At 54.5% G+C, this 20,297-nt stretch overlaps 1 protein-coding gene across 4 annotated transcripts; it reads left to right on the top strand.

The window, feature by feature from the left end:
- The first annotated feature begins 162 nt into the window (after window positions 1-162).
- LOC138829616 (heat shock factor protein 1) lies at window positions 163-19,202 on the top strand. Of its 4 annotated transcripts, none has more exons than XM_070026042.1 (15): window positions 163-447; window positions 11,827-11,935; window positions 12,290-12,426; window positions 12,520-12,644; window positions 15,893-15,968; window positions 16,040-16,101; window positions 16,225-16,321; window positions 16,429-16,565; window positions 16,648-16,914; window positions 17,384-17,470; window positions 18,161-18,266; window positions 18,342-18,407; window positions 18,479-18,548; window positions 18,635-18,829; window positions 19,142-19,202. In XM_070026042.1, the coding sequence occupies exons 1-15, from the start codon at window positions 331-333 to the stop codon at window positions 19,186-19,188; spliced, it is 1,698 nt and encodes a 565-aa protein (XP_069882143.1). In that variant the 5' UTR covers window positions 163-330; the 3' UTR covers window positions 19,189-19,202. The 4 variants fall into 4 exon arrangements, with proteins under 4 accessions (XP_069882143.1, XP_069882145.1, XP_069882146.1 ...); XM_070026046.1 differs by lacking the exon at window positions 163-447 and adding an exon at window positions 9,734-10,024; XM_070026044.1 differs by lacking the exon at window positions 17,384-17,470 and having other exon boundaries at window positions 164-447.
- The last annotated feature ends 1,095 nt before the right edge of the window (window positions 19,203-20,297 follow it).

Here is a 20,297-nt window from a genome sequence, read left to right on the forward strand (position 1 = left end):
GATCGCCGCTTCCGGCAGCGAGCGCGCCGCGTGCGCCGGCCCGGCCCCGCCCAGCCCGGCCCCGATTGGTGGGTGGCGGGCGTGCGCCTGGCGGTGGCTCGCGGCGGAGCCGGCGCCGGGGGCGGGGCGGGCCATGGTGCCTGCGCGCGTGCGCGCGGCGTCGGCGGGAGCGCGCCCGTCGCAAGATGGCGGCGGCCATGCGAGCGCTCGGGGCCGTGTGTGCGCAGCGGGTGGCGGCGCGGCCCGGGCGGCAGGCGTGGCGACGCCACTAGCCCAGCCTTCAGCCCGTCGTCGCCGCCACCGCGCCGGTCTGCGTCCGCCTCGTCCGAGATGGACCTGCCCCTGGGCGCCGTTGCGGCGGGCCCCAGCAATGTCCCGGCGTTCCTGACCAAGCTGTGGACCCTCGTGAGCGACCCGGACACCGACGCGCTCATCTGCTGGAGCCCGGTAGGGGTCGGGGCTGCGCGGCCTGGGCGGCCTGCGGGAGGGGCCCCCGGGGAGGGGCCGCCCGGGGTCCGGGCGCCCGGGCCCGCGCCCCCGCGCCCCGCGCCCCGCAGTAGGCCGCCCCGCCCCCGGGCCCGCGCCCCCGCGCCCCGCAGTAGGCCGCCCCGCCCCCGGGCCCGCGCCCCGCAGTAGGCCGCCCCGCCCCCGGGGCCGCGGACCCGGGCCCGAAGTTTGTTGGGACGCGCCGGACTCGGCTTCCGGCCCACGGGCCCTCGGAGCGGTGAGCGCCGGCGGGCCCGGGCGGCGCGCGGCGGGGCGGGGGGTTCGGGGCTCCCGGGGCCCCGCGCGGGCCCCGGGCCGGGCACCCCGCCCTGGCCGGGCGGCGCCGCCCGCCTCCGGTTGCCTGGCAGCGGGCTGTGCGCGGCGCGGAGCCCGGCGGGACCGCCGCCCCGGCTCGCGGGGCCCCGGCCGTGACGTCGTTCCCGGGAGGCCCGGGTGCGGGGCCGGCGGGTGACGGCCTGAAGACCCGCCCCGGGGAGCCGCGCGCCGCCGCCCTCCTCCTGGACCGCAGGCTCCCGGCCGTCCCCCCGCGCCCCGCACCCCCCCCCCCCGCACCCTGCCTTGTTCCCTGGCGCTGTTTTTTTTGGCGGAGGGCGGGAGTCGGTCGTGGGGCTTGAACTCAGGGCCTGGGCGCTGCCCCTGAGCTCTTTTGCTCAGTGCTCCACCACTTTGAGCCACCACTCCGTTACCAGTTTTTGAGTCGTTAGTTAGAGATCAGAGTCTCACGGACTTTCCTGCCCAGCTGGCTTTGAACCGTGACCCTCAGATCTCAGCCTCCTGAGTAGCTAGGATGACAGACGTGAGCCACCGGCGCCTGCCTCCCCGGAGCTCTTCAGGGGAGCCCTTGTCCACTTACGGTGGACACCAGAGAACTTCTGGAATATTCTGAACTCCATCCTACTAGGAAAACTAATTTGTCTGCTGTCTCTGCTTGTAGAATAGGAGGTGTGTGGTGAAGTGGTGGTGTGCGTTCTTCCAGGACCCACGCGGGTGTTTTAGGGAAGGCACAGAGTGGCATCACCTGTGGGACCTTGTTGGCAAGTTCTCCCCAGAAGGTGGTGGGGAGCTGCGGCTGCGCAGAACAGAAGTGTTGAGTTCTATCTGGTTTGGACAGAGTAGCTGTTGTTGGTTTGAGACACAGCAGTGGGGACTGGCGTGACCATGAGCACAGAAACCCAGGTCTGGCTAGAAGAGGAAGGAAGCCCCTATCTGTGCTGAGCAAGATTGGCGGAGCTTCTGCAGGTTCTGGAGTCCACCCTCAGGTTCTGCTTGGTTTCCAACTGGAAAACTCACCATTCTGCCCCAAAACGTGATCTCTGCTTGATGAGAATGGAGGCTCATTCTCAAGGCCAAGTACCTAGGGAGACCTTGTAGCCTTAACTGAGCTAAACCAGGTCTGCTTCTATGTGGCCCTGCCCCAAGGAGACAGAACTGGCCACCACACTGACCCCAGCTTTGTGGTGTTTGTTTCAAACCCCCAACCCCCCCCCCCCAATAGGAAGAGTTTAAAGTAATACAGGTGTTCCTCAGGCAGTTCCTGGAGGGCAGTGAGCTTCAACTGGGAGCTCCATTTAGTGACCGGAAGGCAGATCTGTGCTTGGATACACTCAAGTATGCGGATATGGACATGGGTGGTTATTCCTCCACCTTGAATCCAAAGTGTCCCCAGCTGTAGTACCCAGAAGTGTTTACAGAAGGGCTGTGTGCCTAGGTAAATGGAGTGTGGGACCTGGGCCTCCTTTACCACATCCCTGCACAGTATCTTGAATCCCTGGCTTCCTCCCCCTGTGTAGCGCTCTTCTGTTCTCCAAGTAAGCCTCTTACTAGGATGGGGGTGGCTCTGGAGACCTGCAGTCTCTGTGAGCAGCAAGAATGGGGAAAATATCTAAACTAACTGGAAAATTTGCAGGTTTTACAATCTGATGGTGTGGTTCCAATACTTTATGTGGTCATTTTATTCAGTCTTGTTTTAAAAGATTCAAAGGAAGCATGAGCAGGAATCTTAATTACCCCTGGATAGAGAGTATGATTTTTTATTAAATTTTTCTTCTAGTTCTTAAAAGATGAATACATGTTCATAATCAAAAAAAGATGTTTCGGACCTGTTAACTAGTCCATGAGTCACTATCCAATGGATCTAAAAAGAGCCAGTCCTGACCCCACTTACCCTTACTTATAACCAAGGTTGATTGTGGTACTCAGTCCCAGAAGTTGGCTGGGTACCTGAGAACAAGCACAAGGTCCAAAACTTTGTGCCAGACAAATGCTGGGGCAGTTGAGCATGAAGTTAGGGATGGGGGGACGATGGCCTCAAGGTCAGAGACAAGATATAGGGGTATCAGATACAAAATTTGAGGAGGCATTCCTTTTTTTTTTTTTTTTGGCCAGTCTTGGGCCTTGAACTCGGGGCCTGGGCACTGTCCCTGAGCTTCTTTTGCTCAAGGCTAGTGCTCTACCACTTGAACCACAGCACCACGACTGTTTTTTTCTGTTTACATAGTACTAAGGAATTGAACCCAGGGCTTCATGCATTCTAGGCAAGCACTCTACCTACCACTAAGCCCTATTCCCGGCCTGCCTCCTTCAGTCCTCAGCCTAGTCCTACCTTGGTGGTAACTCTCTTTGGGGGAGGAGGGATAATAGTGTAGGTTGAGATCCCAAGAAGCCCTGAGATGAAAGAGGCTGATGATCACAGTGACCAAGGGCAGTCAGTCAGCCATTGTGGAGGGCCTAGACTCTGGGTGGCCTACAGGGCAGAGCTGCCCCTCAGGTCTTCCTCATGAGATCACATGAGGAATTTCAGAGCAGCACCCTTGACCATGGATTGTGTCCAGAAGCCCTGGGACAGGCAAGGCCATTCTTGTCTGGCTCTGACAGCCAGGTGAGCTCATCTTCAGAAAGCCAGCAGGAACTGACAGGCCCACTGGCCCACACTTGGATACCTGGCAGTACATGCAAAGTGCTGGGGGCCATATCTCCTAGGAGCAGGCTGTAACACATGACACATGATACACAGGCTACCGAGCCTCCAAAAATGACTGTCAGAAGCTATATGGCAGAGCAGTTTTCGTTCAGAGTCTCTGTTACAGACAAGGTTGAGCTTCTGTGCATTTATACTATTCTGTCCATAACCAGTCAAGTATGTGCCATAATTTCCATTTTATAGTTTTAAAATGCCCAGGACCAGTGGCTCACACCTATAATCCTAGCTACTCAGAAGGCTGAGATCTGAGAATCAAAGTCCAAAGCCAGTCTGGGCAAACAAATCAATGAAGTTTTTTTTTTTTTTTGGTCGGTCGTGGGGCTTGAACTCTGGGCCTGAGTGCTGTCCCTCAGCTCTTCAGCTCAAGGTGAGCGCTCTACCACTTGAGCTACAGCGCTACTTCTGGTTTTCTGGTGGTTTATTGGAGATAGGAGTCTCACGGTCTCTCCTGCCCGGGCTGGCTTTGAACCGCGATCCTCAGATCTCAGCCTCCTGAGTAGCTAGGATAACAGGCGTGAGCCACCAGCGCCCGGCTCCATGAAGTTTTTATCGCCAATTAACCATAAAAAAGCCAGAATTGCCAGGCACCAGTGGCTCATACCTGTAATCCTAGCTACTCAGGAGGCTGAGAGGCTTCTGGCTACCCCAAACAGAAAATTCTATTAGGCCCCAACTCTTTTTTTTTTTTTTTTTTTTTTTTTTTGTTGGTCGTGGGGCTTGAACTCTGGGCCTGGGCGCTGTCCCTCAGCTCTTCAGCTCAAGGCGAGCGCTCTACCACTTGAGCTACAGCACCACTTCCGGTTTTCTGGTGGTTTATTTGAGATAGGAGTCTCACGGTCTCTCCTGCCCGGGCTGGCTTTGAACCGCGATCCTCAGATCTCAGCCTCCTGAGTAGCTAGGATTACAGGCGTGAGCCACCAGCGCCCGGCTTTAGGCCCCAACTCTTAAAACTAGCAAAAAGCAGATATGGAAGCATGGCTTAAGTGGTAGAGCACCAGCCAAATAAGCAAGCCATGTTCCTGAGTTTTGGCCTCAGGACTACAAAAAGTGCGGGCGGGGGGAGTACTGAGACAGGGACAGGTGATCCCTGAGAGGATGCGGTAGCTGCCCTTCCGCACCTGCTCTACCTCATGCCCCACACTGATTGCCCTGCTCTTTCCTTGCAGCTGCAGAGCCAGGCCACCCAGAGTTCCCAGGTCAGATGAAACATAGGCAAGTGCATACAGACATCCCCGCTACTGGGACCCAGGGAGGGAGCAGCCAGGGAGGGAGCCCAGGAAATTAGAGCACATAACCAGTCTTGTCTTAGGACTTATGAGGGGACTAAAATGGAGAGCCTGTGGTAGGTACTGGAAAAGAGCTTGTAATTGTTGACCTAGTATCACAGAACCTTTTGAGAAGATAAGCAGAGTCATACACCTGCCTCCTGCCTTATATAAATGTGTACATACGGGGGCTGGGAAGGTGGCTCTGTGGTAGAGCGCCTGCCGAGCATGCATGAGGCCCTGGGTTCCATTCCTCAGCACCACATACACAGAAAAAGGAGGAAGTGGCGCTGTAGCTCAAGTGGTAGAGCGCGAGCGTTGAGCTGAAGAGCTGAGGGACAGCGCCCAGGCCCAGAGTTCAGGCTCCACGACCAAAAAAAGAAGTATACATATGGAATCTTGTGATGGTATGGTAAAAAGTAAAGCCAACGATGTCATTCACTGACAACTGTGTTTCAGATTGCAGGAGCATTGTATACTAGCAGTAGCTAGATAGCTAGCAAAAACCTGGAAGTAGAGATAGGGCTCAAGAGATAAAACACCAGTCTTGAGTGAAAATGCATACGAAGCAAAATCACAAGGCCCAAAGTTCAAGCCCTAGTAGTACTTGCACACGCATGCACACATAAGTGTGTAAAGCACATGAGACCTAGGGAAGTGAGACTGTCATATAGCCCAGAGAACCTAAGGAGGTATGATGACTGGCGTGAAGGTCAACTTATTGTTTTTTATGATGTCCTTAGAGCAGAGGACATAGTAGCTGTGACTGAAGCACTGTATCTTATGTTTCTGGCGGATGTACCTTACTAAGGCAAGGTGGACGTAGAGGGGAAATGGGGAACTGCATTGACATAATGTCTTCCCAACTTTTCTGTTCCTTACATGTATTCCAAAATCAAAAGTTATTTCTAGGGCTGAGAAGGTGGCTCAGTGGTAGAGTGCTTGGCTTGCATGAATGAAGCCCTGGGTTCCATTCCTCCATACCACATAAGCAGAAAAAGCTGGAAGTGGCGCTGTGTTTCAAGTGGTAGAGCGCTAGCCTTGAGCTGAATTATTCAGTGACAGCCCCCAGGCCCAGAGTTCAAGCCCCACGACCAAAAAAAAAGTTATTTCTCCAATTAAATAAAGAAAACTGTAGGAAGATTGGGAGTATGCTGCAAGAGGTAGATGATGCAGGAATGTCACGCTGTGAGTTCAACCCTAAACACCAGAGAGAGAGTGTGTGTGTGAGAAATGATCATGGGGGGGGGGGTGCTGGGAAGGTGGCCCAGTGGTAGAGCGCTTGCCTTGCATGCATGAGGCCTGGATTCGATTCCTCAGCACCACATAAGCAGAAAAGGCCGGAAGTGGTGTTGTGGCTCAAGTGGTAGGGCACTAGCCTTGAGCTGAAGACCTGAGGGACAGTACCCAGGCCCAGAGTTCAGGCCCCATGACCAGCAAAAAAGAAAAAGAAAAAAGAAATGATCACAGGCTAAAGAATGTAATAAAAATGATGCACAGAGAGGAAAAGATTGAAAGAAATTAGGGCCTTGTTAGGATAGCACATGGTCTGACACAGCGTTCCAGAGGAGAAAAGGGAGAGAAGGATGTAGGCATAAATAATGGCCAAAGCTTTTCTGAAATTATTGAAGAGTTGTAGACCACAGATCCAAGAATATTTGTAAATCCTGAGTAGGACAAGAATAAAAAAAGCCAACTCAGGTCTATCAAGATCAAATGGCTAAAAAGGACTGATGAAAATTCTAAAAGCAGCAAGAGAAAGAAAATTTGATTCAGAAAAAACAATGATAAGAACAATTTCAGACTTTTTTTTTGTCGGTTGTGGGGCTTGAATTCTGAGCCTGGGCGCTGTCTCTGAGTTCTTCAGCTCAAGATGAGCTCTCTTACCACTTAAGCCACAGTGCCACTTCCAGTTTTCTGGTGGTTAATTGGAGATAAGAGTCTCACTGGGCTGGGAATGTGTCTTAGTGGTAGAGTGCTTGCCTTCAGCAAAAAGAAGCTCAGGGATAGTACCTAGGCCTGAGTTCAAACTCAAGGACTGGCAAAAAAAAGGTCACACTTTCCTGCCCAGGCTGGCTTTGAACCATGATCCTCAGATCTCAGCCTCCTGAGTAGCTAGGATGACAGGCGTGAGCCACTGGTGCCTGGCCCATCGTAACTCTTAAAATGAAAGTCCGGTTCCACATTCATAACTGATTGAATTCACCAAATCTACAGAAGGGGGTAGGGGATAGCCCAGCGCCAGTGGCTCACACCTGTCGTCCTAGCTATTCAGGAGGCTAAAATCTGAAGAGCGCAGTTGGAAGCTACCCTGGACAGGAAAGTCTTCGAGAATCTTCTCTTCAGTTAATCACCAAAAAGCCAGAATTGGAGCTGTGCTGTGGCTCAAATGGTAGAGCAAAAAAGCTAAGCAAGAGGGCAGGACCTTGAGTTCAAGCCCCCTTAATAGTACCAACAAAACAAAAACCAAAAAGAGCAACCTCATCATCTTCTCTTTTGGGGGGTCGGTGGTGGTTCCTGAACTCTGGGCCTGGGCTCTGTCCCTCACCTCTTCAGCTTAAGACTAGTCTTTACCACTTGAGCCACAGAGCCACCTTCCCAGCCCCAGCACCACTTCCTGATGAAACTCAGCAGAAGAGTGGAGGGGATATTTTTCTAATAATATGCTGACATGCTTGATTGTAAAGACTATAGAGTGTCTACTTAATTTTGGATTATAATTGGAGTATGAGAAATAGATTTGGGCTGGGCACTGGTGGCTCATGCCTGTCATCGTAGCTACTCAGGAGCTGAGATCTGAGAATCATGGTTCAAAGCCAGCCCTCGCAGGAAACTCAGTGAGATTCTTATTTCCTATAAATCACCAGAAAACTGGAAGTGGCACTGTGGCTCAAGTGGTAGAGCGCTCGCCTTGAGCTGAAGAGCCCAGGGACAGCTCCTAGGCCCAGAGTTCAAGCCCCACAACCGACAAAAAAAAAAAAAAAAAAAAAATAGATTTGAGGCTGGGAATGTGGCTTAGTGGTAGAATGCTTGCTTAGCATGCATGAAGTCCTGGTTTTGATTCCTCAGCACCAGATAAACAAAAAAGAGCCAGAAGTGGCACTGTGGCTCAAGTGGTAGAGCACTAACCTTGAGCACAGAGAGGCTCAGGGATGGTGCCCAGGCCCTAAGTTCAAGCCCCAGGACTGGCAAGAAAAAAATATTTTATACAGATTGAAAAAGACCATCTCCATTTATAGATAGCATGATCATTTACTTCAAAAATCCAAAAAAAAAGTCTACAAGTTAATCGAATGAAGAGGTAAATTTACTGAGATTAGCTGGGTGCAGGTGGCTCACGCCTGTCATCCTGGCTACTCAGGAGGCTGTGATCTGAGGATCCTGGTTAAAGCCAGCCCGGGCAGGAAAGCGGGAGATTCTTATCTCCAATAAACCACCAAAAAGCTTGAAATGGAGCTGTGGCTCAAGTGGTAGAGCATTAACCTTGAGTAGAATGACCCAGGGACAGTGCCCAAGCCCTGAGTTCAAGCCCCAGGGCTGGTACCAAACAAAAACAAAAAACTGAAATCACACAATCGAGGATTGATATACATAAGTGAGTTATTTGTGTTCTAGCAACAAATGATTACAGGGTGGAGTATTTACAGTAATTTCCAAAAGCCACAGTAGAGGACTCCTCCTGGCCTCTTTTTTATTTATTTTATTTTATTTTTTGTCGATTGTGGGCTTGAACTCTGGGCCTGGGTGCTGTCCCTCAGCAAATCAGCTCAAGATGAGCGCCATACCACTTGAGTTACGGCGCCAATCCAGCTTTTTATGAGGAATCAAACCCAGGGCCTCATGCATGCAAGGCAAGCGAGCACTCTACCACTGAGCCACCTTCCCAGCCCCTCCTGCTTGCCTCTTACCACTTGTGATATCTGCTCTTGGCCTTGGCCATTCCTGTGCTTTTAGCTGCCTGACTCTAGTCTCTGCCTTTGTCATCACATGGCATTCTCTTTTGTGTCACTGTCTTATAAGAACATTAATCCTACTGGATTAGGGGACCGCTCTATTCCAGTATGACCCCATATTATCTAATTACATCTGCAACAGCCCTACTTCCAAATAAGGTCACGTTCTGAGGTACCAGGGGTTAGGACTTGAACACATTTTTTTTCCTTTTTGGAAAAACCCATAGGCTAAACCTATATTACTACACAGCAAACATACCGGGAAAGCATAAGACAAAAAGATGCCAGCAGCTGAGATGGCCGAGCTGTAATACTATCTATCTTGTCAAAGACTAAAGCGGCAACTGTGGAAATACTTCAAGAGCTAGAAACTGGTGGCTCACACCTACAATGGCAGCTATTCTATTCAGAGACTGAAGTTTGTAAGATTGCAGCTCAAAGCCAGCCTGGGCAGAAGAATCTTAAGAAAGTCCATCTCCAGCTAAGTAGCAAAAAGCTGGGTTTGGAGGCATGGTTCAAGTGGTAGAGCATGAGCCAGGAGTGTGAGATGCTGAGTGTATTCATTTATAAAATGAGTATAAGCAAAGTATTTTTGTTTTTTGTTTTGTTTTTTCTCAGCCATGGGTCTTGAACTCTGGGCCTGGGTGCTGTCCCTGAGCTTTTCAGCTCAAGGCTAGTGCTCTACCACTCGAGCCACAGCATCACTTCCGGTTTTCTGGTGGTTAGTTGTAGATAAGTGTCTCGTGGGCCTGGTGTTGGTGGCTCACACCTGTAATCTCAAGAAACTGAGATCTGAGGATTGCAGTTCAAAGCCAGCCCAGGAAGGAAAGTCTGAGAGACTTATCTCCAATTAACCACCAGAAAACCAGAAGGCTTGAGTGGTAGAGCACTAGCCTTGAACTGAAAAGCTCAGGGACAGCACCCAGGCCCAGAGTTCAGGACCCGCAACCAACAACAACAACAACAACAAAAGTCTCACAGACTTTCTTGCCTGGGCTGGCTTTGAACCATGATCCTCAGATCTCAGCCTCCTGAGTAGCTAGGATTACAGGCGTGAGCCATCAGTGCCTGGTTAAGCAAAGTTTAGAAAGAAAACATAATATGCAGGTAATAACATAATTGAAATTTCAGAACCCAAAATTAGGGTAACTAAAGAACCCTGAAGAGAGTCAGCAGCAAAGGGGAGGAAATGGAGGAAAGTCGGTGGGCCTGGCGAAACTGTCCGTATCTCAGAGAACTGAGAAGAGGAGACAGAGGCTCGGAAATTGTGTCGGAGTTCCCAGGAGTCTGTCCCATGTGTTCAGAGTTCCAGAAGGAAAGTAAGAAAACAGGAAAAAGCAGTGACTGGAATGACGTATGTCTAATTTCAGTGCTTGCCTAGCATTTGCTGGTCACTGGTGGCTGGTACTTGTAATCTGCGCCACATGGAAACTAGGGATTGGGAGGATTGTGGTTCAAGACCAGTCGAGGCCAAGCTAGGGAGAGGACATCTTAACCAGCAGCTGGTGTGGCACAGCATGGGCCATCCCTACCATAGAGGGAGCATAAAACGGAGGAGGAAGGCTGCCATCTAGGCCAGCCTAGGCATGCGCGCAAGACCCTATTCCAAAAACAATGAATGCAAGCCAGGTGCCAGGGGCTCACCCTATGACCCTAGCTTCCCAGGAATCTGCGGTGCAGGGATTACAACTCAAAGCCAGTTGGACAGGAAAGTCCATAATGATCTTACTCCCAATTAACCACCAAAAACCATGAAGTGTAGCTGTGGTTCAAGTGGTAGAATGCTAGCCTTGAATGAAAAAACTAAGGGACAGTGCTCAGGCCCTGAGTCCAATCCCCAGTACACAAAAATAACTAAAGCAGCCAGGCGCCGCTGGCTCACGCCTGTCATCCTAGCTACTCAGGAGGCTGACATCTGAGGACCAGGGTTCAAAGCCAGCCCGGGGAGAAAGTCTGTGAGACTCTTATCTCCATCCAATTAAACACCAGAAAACAGGAAGTGGTGCTGTGGCTCAAGTGGTAGAGCGCTTGCTTTGAGCTGAAGAGCTGAGGCCCAGAGTTTAAGACCCACAACCGACAAAAAAGAAGAAAAAAGCTAAGGGACAGTGCCCAGGCACCAAATTCAAGCTATAGTACTAGCACCAAGGGGGGAAAATGCCTCTAAATGCTCTCACAAACATCTCTACAGAAAAGGTTTTTGACACTGGAGAGCAAAACCACCTTGCTTGTGAAGCTTCAGTGAGCTTCCAGACAGCCGGTGTTGAGCCTCGAATGTCTCCAGCTCCTGCCAGTGTTCCCACTACAGTTGCAGCGGTGGCTTTTCACGGCTGTGCAGAAAGGGGGACGGCAGGTCATGTGCGGAGCTTGTTGCTCGCGGTGAGCTGCAGCCGCTCTGGAGGAGGCGCTTTGCTCTGTTTGGATGCCCGCTCAGCTCCTGCCACTCTTCTCCTGGTCCTTGGAGTCCACAACCCCACTTTTTAATGCTTAGCTTTGCCACACTGTGTTGAGAAGTTGTCGTGCTAACCATGGGCTCTTTCTGCTTTTTTCTGCCCGTGTTGTTCCCATCCCCAGCCCGAAGAAGCCTGTTCCCCCTATCCTTTGCCATGGGTACCCGTCAAAGTGCCTTCCTGTTGCCCCCGAGAGACCTTCCCACCCTGACTCGCCCCTCTGTGTGGCTCCTGGGCTGCATTCTAGAGGGGGGTGGCTGAGAAGGGACAGCCGTGCCAAGAGTGAGGTTGTGTTTCTGCACACTGTGTGTCTTGCATTTGAGACTTGGAGCCCATTTCCTGGGCTGCCTCAACTCGGAATCTTAGCCATTCTTAAGGAAAATTTGCTAATGAAGGCTAAATGCCAATCCCTTCTAGGGAATGGCCACAGTGTTGTGGTCATTCATGAATGGAAACCCAGCAACCAGGAACTGCTAGGGAAGAAGACCCTGCCTCTGCTGTGTGGGCCATGGCCAGGGTGCAGACCAGGGAAGGTCTTGGGCTGAGCTCCCGTTGGCCACGTTGCCGCTCTGCGCTCGGGGAGTCGGGGCGGGTGGCTCGGGTCACGGGCAGCTGTCCTCACTGCTGCAACATGCCCCCTCCCCCCCCCCCCCCCCCCCCCCGTCTCCTCACAGGGCGGGAACAGCTTCCATGTGTTTGACCAGGGCCAGTTCGCCAAGGAGGTGCTGCCCAAGTACTTCAAGCACAACAATATGGCCAGCTTCGTGCGGCAGCTCAACATGTGTGAGTGCCCACCAAGAGGGGGGTCTTCCAGGGGGTCTGGACGGCCGGGCTGTGACCTGGGTGGCAGACTCCCAGCACGGTGGGGTCCTGGGTGAACCAGGACATGGCCTTGAGCAGCTGAGAATGTCCTGCTTCTGGAGGGGCCCCAGGGAAGAATGTGCAGCCCTAGCTATACTTGCCCACACTAGAGGGGCAGCGTGTGAAGCAGAGGCAAAACCACTGCAGAAACAGGTGGACGCTGGCCAGAGCTGCACGCTCTTCCCCAGGAGAGCCCCTCACCCGCCCCGGCAGTGGCTAGGCTGGAGGGTCTGGTCCCCAGCACTTAGACAGACCTGCCCTCCCCTGCATGTACAGATGGCTTTCGGAAAGTGGTCCACATTGAGCAGGGTGGCCTGGTCAAACCAGAGAGAGATGACACCGAGTTCCAGCACCCGTGCTTCCTGCGGGGCCAGGAGCAGCTCCTAGAGAACATCAAGAGGAAAGTAACCAGTGTGAGTCACCGGCCCTGAGTACAGCCCCCCCCTTCCTGAAGGGACCTGCAGCCGCTGTCCCTCTGACCCCACTCCACTCGGCCCCTCCCCCAGATATCCACGCTGAAGAGCGAAGATGTGAAGATCCGCCAGGACAGCGTCACCAAGCTGTTGACAGACGTGCAGCTGATGAAGGGAAAGCAGGAGTGTATGGACTCCAAGCTCCTGGCCATGAAGCAGTAGGTCCTCCTTTGGAGCTGGCTCCAGAGTGCTGCGGGCTCAGCTGGGGGCAGGGCGAGAGGCCACTGTCCCCGCTTCCCCCCCAGCTCCCTCTGACAGAGCCTCCACACAGCGTGGAGTGGGAGGTCCCCTGCATCCGCATGCGCCAGGCTGTCAGTTCCAGGAAGTTCGCCTCCCCTTGGTTGGGTTTTTTGTTTTTTTTTTTTTGGGGGGGGGTCAGGTCTTGGGGCCTGAACTCTGGGCCTGGGTGCTGTCCCTCAGCTCTTCCGCTCAAGGCTAGCACTCTACCACTTGAGCCACAGCGCCTCTTCTGGCTTTTTTCTTTTTTCTTTCTTTTTTTTTTTTTTTTTGTTTGCTTATATGGTGCTGAGGAATCAAACCCAGGGCCTCATGCATGCAAGGCAAGTGCTCTACCACTGAGCCACCTTCCCAGCCCCTCCATTTGGTTTTTATTTCTTTTTCTCCTCTTTCTCCTTCCTTCTCAACTCCTTCTTCTTTCTCCATTCTTCTTCCTTCTTTCTTCTTCCCTGTCCTGGAGCTTGAACTCAAGGCCTGGGCACTGTCCCTTCCCTGAGCTTCTATTGCTCAATGCTAGTACCACTTGAGCCTCAGTACCACTTCCAGCCTTTTCTCTTGTGTGTGGTACTGAGGAATCGAACCCAGGGCTTCATGCATGCTGGCAAGCACTCTACCACTAAGCCACATTCCCAGCCCTGCCCTTGGTTTTACAGCAAGGGCCAGCTGGTTCTCCTCACGCACACACTATGCCCTGGAGACCCTCCTTGAAGAGGGGCTTGTAGAAGCTGGCCAGGCAGTCCTCAGGCCTGGCCCCTTTGCTTCTGTTTTCAGTGGCTCCCGCTGTCCCAACATTACTCAGCACAGGGTGTCACCACTGCCAGCTGCCTGCACCCCAGACCTGGGGACAGGGAGCAACTCAAGCTCTTTACCAAACATCCATCCTGCAAGTGTGTAGCCACTCAAGGACCAGCCCTGTAAGCCCTCCTCAGCCAGGACCTGTTCTGAGAACACCCCAGCAGGCAGCCTAACACATGTATGGCAGTGAGAAACCGGCACGAGGTCTCCTCTGGCCCATTTTGGGGCAAGAATCACCCTCAGCTCGTGAAAAGTCCTGACGCCTGTGTGGTAGAAGGCCCTGGCTCAGACCACAGGCTGTTGACAGCAAAAAGCACTGGCTTTGTGATACCTACGGATTGCTAGGTAGACTTGGCCTTTGTCAGGATGTAGCAAGAGGATCAGCTCTGTCGGGAGAGCTGGCAGGAGCATGTCTTTGCAGCCCACCAGAGCGGCTAACGTGCATTATGGCCAGGTGCTTATGGCTCATGCCTGTAATCCTACTCAAGAGGCTTGAGAGCTGAAGATTGCAGTTCAAAGCCAGCCCAGGCAGATAAATCTACAAGGTTCTTACCTCTAATTAACCAGCAAAAGGCCAGAAGAGAGACTCTGGCTCTACCACCTTTAAGCAAAAAAGCCAGAGCAAGAAGACCTGACTTCAAGCCCCAGTGTGAGCACACACACACACCAAAAGATGAAAGTATGTGGCAGTACGTGCTGAACGGGAGCTGTCCTGCAGCTCATTCCCCCTTCCACGTCTCCAGACGTGGAGCAGACAAGGCCACCCCTGAGAAACGGGCACTCCTATGTGCTGCTCTGCAACCTTCTCAAGCCTGGTCCCTTAGGCTCCAATGGGGACAAAGATAGCTGGTGGTTGAGGGCTGACCTCCAAGAAGGCCGAGAGGATTCAGCTAGCGTTGATGCTAAGATCTTGGGGGTTCAATAGGCAAGCCTTTCCGCTATTCTAACAGTCACGATCAAACTCCAATAGCCTTTTCTTCCACTCTGGTACTGGGAAGTTCAAGTCCTTGCTCAGCTTTTTCCACTCATAACTAATGCTATATCGCTTATTTTTTTTGTTTGTGTTTGTGTTTGGTTGGTTGGTTTTGTGAGTTGTGGGGCTTGACCTCAGAGCCTGGGCGCTGTGCCTGAGCTGCTTTTGCTCAAGTCTAATGCTCTACCACTTTGAGCCACAGAGCCACTTCCGGGTTTTGTTTTGTTTTGTTTGGGTCCGGTCGTGGGGCCTGAACTCTGGGCCTGGGCGCTGTCCCTCAGCTCTTCAGCTCAAGGCGAGCACTCTACCACTTGAGCCATGGCTTTTTTCTTTTTGCTTATGTGGTGCTGAGGAATCGAACCCAGGGCCTCAGGCATGAAAGGCAAGCGCTCTACCACTGAGCCACCTTCCCAGTCCCCCACTTCCAGTTTTGACAAAGTTAGATATGAGAGTTTCACAGGGACTTTTCTGCCCCAGCTGGCTTTGAACCAGTCTTCAGATCTCAGCCTCCCAAGTGCAGGGATTACAGGCGTGAGCCACCAGAGCTACACTTTCTCTTCCAGCTTTTTCCTTGTTAAAGATCAGAGTTGGGTTTCATTGAGGTTTGAACATCAGTCCTGAGATCTCAGCCTCCTGAATAGCTAGGGTGACAGGTGTGATCACTGCACGTGACTCCACTGGACCTCTTTTGTGTGTGATGTGCCAATCCTGGGGCTTGAACTCGGGCTGGGCACTGTCCATGAGCTTTTTTGCTCAAGGCTAGCATTCTGCTACTTGAGTCACAGCTCTTCTTCCAGCTTTTTTGGTACTTAATTGGAGATTAATGTCTCACCGACTTCCTGCCCAAGCTGGCTTTGAACCGCAGTCCTCAGCTTTTAACCTCCTGAGTAGCTAGGATTTTACAGGTGTGAGCCACCAGCATCCAGCCATTTTCAGATTTTTTTTGTCTCAAGTATTTTTGTTTATTGTGAAAATACCATGTAAAGGGGTTAGAATTACATGGGCAAGGTAATGAGTACATTTCTTATCAAGCATTGTTGCCTCCTCCTTTGTTTCCCCTTCCCATCTCCCACCCACCCCCATTTTCAGATTTTTTAATTGGAAATTAAATTAATTGGAAATAAGAGTTTTACAGCCTTTCCTGTCCAGACTGACTTTGAACCTGGATCCTCAGATCTCAGCCTCCTGAGTAACTAGGATGACAGGTGTGAGCCGCTGGCCCCTATCTCCCCTGGAAACCCAGTGGAGCTGAGGACAAGGATGCCAGCAGACCCTCACCTGGCCCAGCCCTCCCTCCGGTCCTCGTCCCCTCCCTACTCTCCTCTGCACTTGGCTGGGGGTAGAGGCTGTCTGGAGGGGCTGTCTTGGCGCCTGGGCCCCACTGACTCTGGTGTGTTGCAGTGAAAACGAGGCCCTGTGGCGAGAGGTGGCCAGCCTGCGGCAGAAGCACGCGCAGCAGCAGAAAGTGGTCAACAAGGTAGGCAAGGCTGGTGGCAGGTGGGTTTCCCCACAGGGTGCCAGGGTGACTGTGTCCTTTCTGCCCTACAGCTCATTCAGTTCCTGATCTCACTGGTGCAGTCAAACCGGATCCTGGGGGTGAAGAGAAAGATGTGAGGCGCTGGGAATGCCCGCACTGCTGGCTCGAGCCCCGGGCCTCTGTCTCCTCTGCCTGCTGTGTCCTGGGCACCCTCAAGGTCCAAGGCAGGCAGCTGACTCTTGCTCCCTCCCTGCAGCCCCCTGATGTTGAGTGACAGCAGCTCAGCACACTCTGTGCCCAAGTATAGCCGGCAGTACTCCTTAGAGCATGTTCATGGCCCAGGCCCGTACTCGGTGAGCCACAGGCTTCTCGGGACTGCCACCAGATGTGCAGAGAGGGTGCTGTGTGGCAGAGGCTGCCACAGGCTCACTCTGCATGTGGCCTCGGCCTCTGATTGCAGGCTCCATCCCCAGCCTACAGCAGCTCCAGCCTCTACACCCCAGAGGCGGTCACCAGCTCTGGACCCATCATCTCCGACATCACCGAGCTGGCGCCTGCCAGCCCCTTGGCCTCCGCAGGCAGGAGTTTAGACACAAGGTGAGCGTGACACTTGCAGCCAGGGTAGAGCTGGGAGTGGGCAGGGCTGCTGGAGCTCCTGCTAACATCCCTGCGTGTCCAGGACTCTGTCCAGCAGCCCCCCGGTGCGTGTCAAGGAGGAGCCCCCAAGCCCACCTCTGAGCCCCCGAATGGAGGCAGCAAGGCCTGGACACCCACCCTCTGTGGACACCCCTTTGTCCCCGACTGCCCTCATCGATTCCATCCTGCAAGAGAATGAGCCTGCCGCTGCGGCCGCCACCACCACCGCCCCCGTGGACACCAGAGCCCACAGCCCCGCACACTTACCCTCCACCCCTGAGAAGTGCCTCAGTGTAGCCTGCTTGGACAAGTGAGTGCTGTCCCCGGACGCCCGGCCCGAGCCTCTGCTCAGCCCACTCTGGCTGGAGGGCTGGCACTGGGTGGCTCAAAAAACCCCATGCCCTGAGTATATGAGGATTGGTTGGTGTAAGCAGGGTGAATTTATTCCGCGAAAGAGCTGGAGCTAGGGAAAAAGAGTACCAGGAGCCAAGCACATGTGGCAGTGCAGGCAGAGTGGCCTTGTCTGGTGTCCCGGGAGTCCTGGCCCTCTGGACCCCCCTCGACACTGCCCTCCCCACCCCCCCCACCCCCACCCCGGCTGCGTAAGCTACAAGGTCCTTGCATCTGTCAAGCTTCCTAAACCTGGGGCCGGAGACGGTGAGCCAGGGCCCCCTTCCCCAACACTCAGCCAAAACCGAGAGGCTGAGTGAGCGAGGACGGCGGGCTCCGACCCCCGGCCCCCGCCTGCAATGGGGGGCTCTTGTCTTTGTATCTTGCAGTTTGGCTCGTGCTCCACAGATGTCTGGGGCCGCCCGCCTCTTCCCCTGCCCCTCCTCTTCCTTTCTGCATGGCCGAGTCCAGCCAGGGTTAGCGCTGCCCCCGGGGAGGGAGGAGGGCTCTGCCAGAGCTCGGGCCCCTCCAGCATAGCCCAGACATCAACTTGGCACGGCACTACTCTTCTACCCAGGGGAGGGCCTCTTCTCTCACGCCCCTGGGCGTGGTCCAGCAACTGTGGTCAAGACCTGGCCCCACCTGGCCTAGCCATCAGTGCCAGGCAGGATCTCAGGCCACCCACAGAACCAGCCCAATGGCTTTACCCTCGGTTCAGGCAACCCAGAGCCATGTGCCTTCCAAGCAGCCCTAGGGAGATACAACAGACCACCCCCATCAACTCAGCCTCTCTTCCCTCCTCACTGCCTCCTGACTACAGTGGCTAGACACTGCCCCCCCCCTCCCGTCTCTAGCCCTGAGTCCCTCCCGTCTCTAGCCCTGAGTCCCTCCCGCCATCCCCACCCCCACCCCCACCATTCCCAGCCAGGCCCCCAGGGCCTCCAGCAGCCAGACTCCCTGCGGGCCAGGCTGCCCTCACCTCAACCGCCCTGGAGGACCTCAAGCTCACCAGTGCCTCTGCCAGCTGCTGCTGCACCCCATCCTACAGCCCATGCGGACCGTCCGGAGTGGCCTTGTGGGGGGGACACACCAGAGGGGAGCCCTTCTCCAGCCCAGGGGTGGCTGGGTGGGGGCGCCGGTTCACCTTCCCATTCACTCTGGGTCAGGAATGAGCTCAGTGACCACTTGGACGCCATGGACTCCAACCTGGACAACCTACAGACCATGCTGACCAGCCATGGCTTCAGTGTGGACACCAGTGCCCTGCTGGACGTGAGTCTGGTCTCCCCCACCCGCCCTTCCCCGCCCGTCCACCGGCCGGCCCTGACTTCCCTCCCTCCTTGGCAGCTGTTCAGCCCCTCGGTGACCATGCCCGACATGAGCCTGCCTGACCTTGACAGCAGCCTGACCAGCGTGCGTAGGCGGGCAGGGTGGGGGGCGGGGGAGCTCGGCGGCAGCCCTCACTGGACCCCTCTCCTACACAGATCCAGGAGCTCCTGTCTCCCCAGGAGCCCCCCAGGTCTCTTGAGGCCGAGAACAGCAACCCTGACTCAGGTGAGTTGAGCCCTGAGCCCCACTCCCCTTCCTTCATCCACTTCCCCTCTTCTCCCACCTCCACCATCCTGATCCTTGCCCCACAGGGAAGCAGCTGGTACACTACACCGCGCAGCCCCTCTTTCTGCTGGACCCTGATGCTGTGGACACGGGGAGCAGCGACCTGCCTGTGCTCTTTGAGCTGGGGGAGGGATCCTACTTCTCTGAAGGGGATGACTACACGGATGACCCCACCATCTCCCTGCTGACGGGCGCCGAGCCCCCCAAAGCCAAGGATCCCGGTGTGTCCTAGAGGCCCAGGCAGCCCGTGGCCTGTCTCACCCACCCCCAGGGGAGGGCCGGCCCCGGCAAGGCATGCGGTCCTGGGGCAGCCTTCACTGCCTCAGTAGCTCAGAGAGGAGGCTAGGGGCCGGGCTGTGTCTCAGGTCTAGGAGCACCTCGGAGCCCACACACCTGCTGCCTTCACCCCAGCCCTGCGTCCCCTGGCTTGGTTGGGGCTTGCTTCATAGCCACACTCGGACTTGGCCCTGAGGGTTGTTCATAGAAGTGTATTTTGGATTTTTATATGAGGGTCCTCCTTTTCCCCTTCACAGAGAATATATACACACAAATGAACAGACAAGATAGCAGAGCTCTATAAATGGACATGCTCTACGCTGTGTATTCTGTGTGCTTCCTCGTGCTGATCACTGGACGGGGCTGTGTGACCTTGGGAGGCCCCACCTGATGCCACAGACGGTTAGGTGCTCACAGCTTTTTATTGAGGGGACCCTGGTTACCAATAAGACAACTCTTTCCCGCCCCCCCCCCCGATGTATTTTCCCACGGTGCATCCATTCAGGGCAGGGGGCACAGGTGGCACATGGGCTGTCATCTCAGCAGAGCCACCTCATGTATGTCCAGGAAGCGTTAGACTCGCTCTGGCCCTGCTCCTGCTAGCAGACATTTGCATGGGTTCTCAGCACCAGATGGGGAGGTGGCGTCAGCCAGTGGGCATTCGAACATCCCTGCATCAAGCTCTCCTGGTTAAGAGCGGGGAGGGGAGGCAGGCCCCCTTCTGTCCCAGCAAGTCTGAGTTATGGCCATCGGGGGCGGGGAGGTCAGAGATGCTGTCTGTACACAAACACGTTTGCAGGACTCCAAGAAGAGAGCTCTCAGACAGTCCCCTCCCCAACACCGCCGTGCCACAGGAGACAAGGCGCCATAGATGGGGGCTAGGCAGGCTGCCGACAGGGCAGCCACCCGCCCTGCAGATAGCAGATAGCCATGTTACTGGACCTCGGACAAAAGTTTTTAAATGACCACCAAAAACAAAAACAACCCGGGGGGGGGGGCGGGGGGAGGGCGACGAACGGCTAGGATCCCTGGGCTACCTCCTACTCTGGCCTCCGCTCCCTCCCTGACTTGGTAGGACTAGGCAGGGTCTAGGGACAAGGCACCCCTGATGTCACAGGGCTATCCCCCTTTGCCAGGAAAGCTACACATAAGTAAGGGGCGGAGGGCAGGGTTCCAGGAAGCAGGAAAATGACTGCTCTGCGGGTGCCTAGTCAGCCCCTCACTGAGCAGTCCAACTGTGGGGAACCCACAAGACTGATTCGCCAGGCAGGTTCATCTTCCATTGGCATTAGCAGGACAATTGTACTTCATCTGATCTTTCCCAAACCACAAGGTGGCCCAGGAACCGCCCTGGCCTCTAGCTGCAACGGTTGGCCACTTCTGTAGCTAAGCAGTCGTTCACACAACCCAGAA

The sequence above is a fragment of the Dipodomys merriami genome, unplaced genomic scaffold, assembly GCF_024711535.1.
Source record: "Dipodomys merriami isolate MVZ:Mamm:240054 unplaced genomic scaffold, mDipMer1.0.p SCAF_174, whole genome shotgun sequence".
Lineage (NCBI taxonomy): Eukaryota > Metazoa > Chordata > Mammalia > Rodentia > Heteromyidae > Dipodomys > Dipodomys merriami.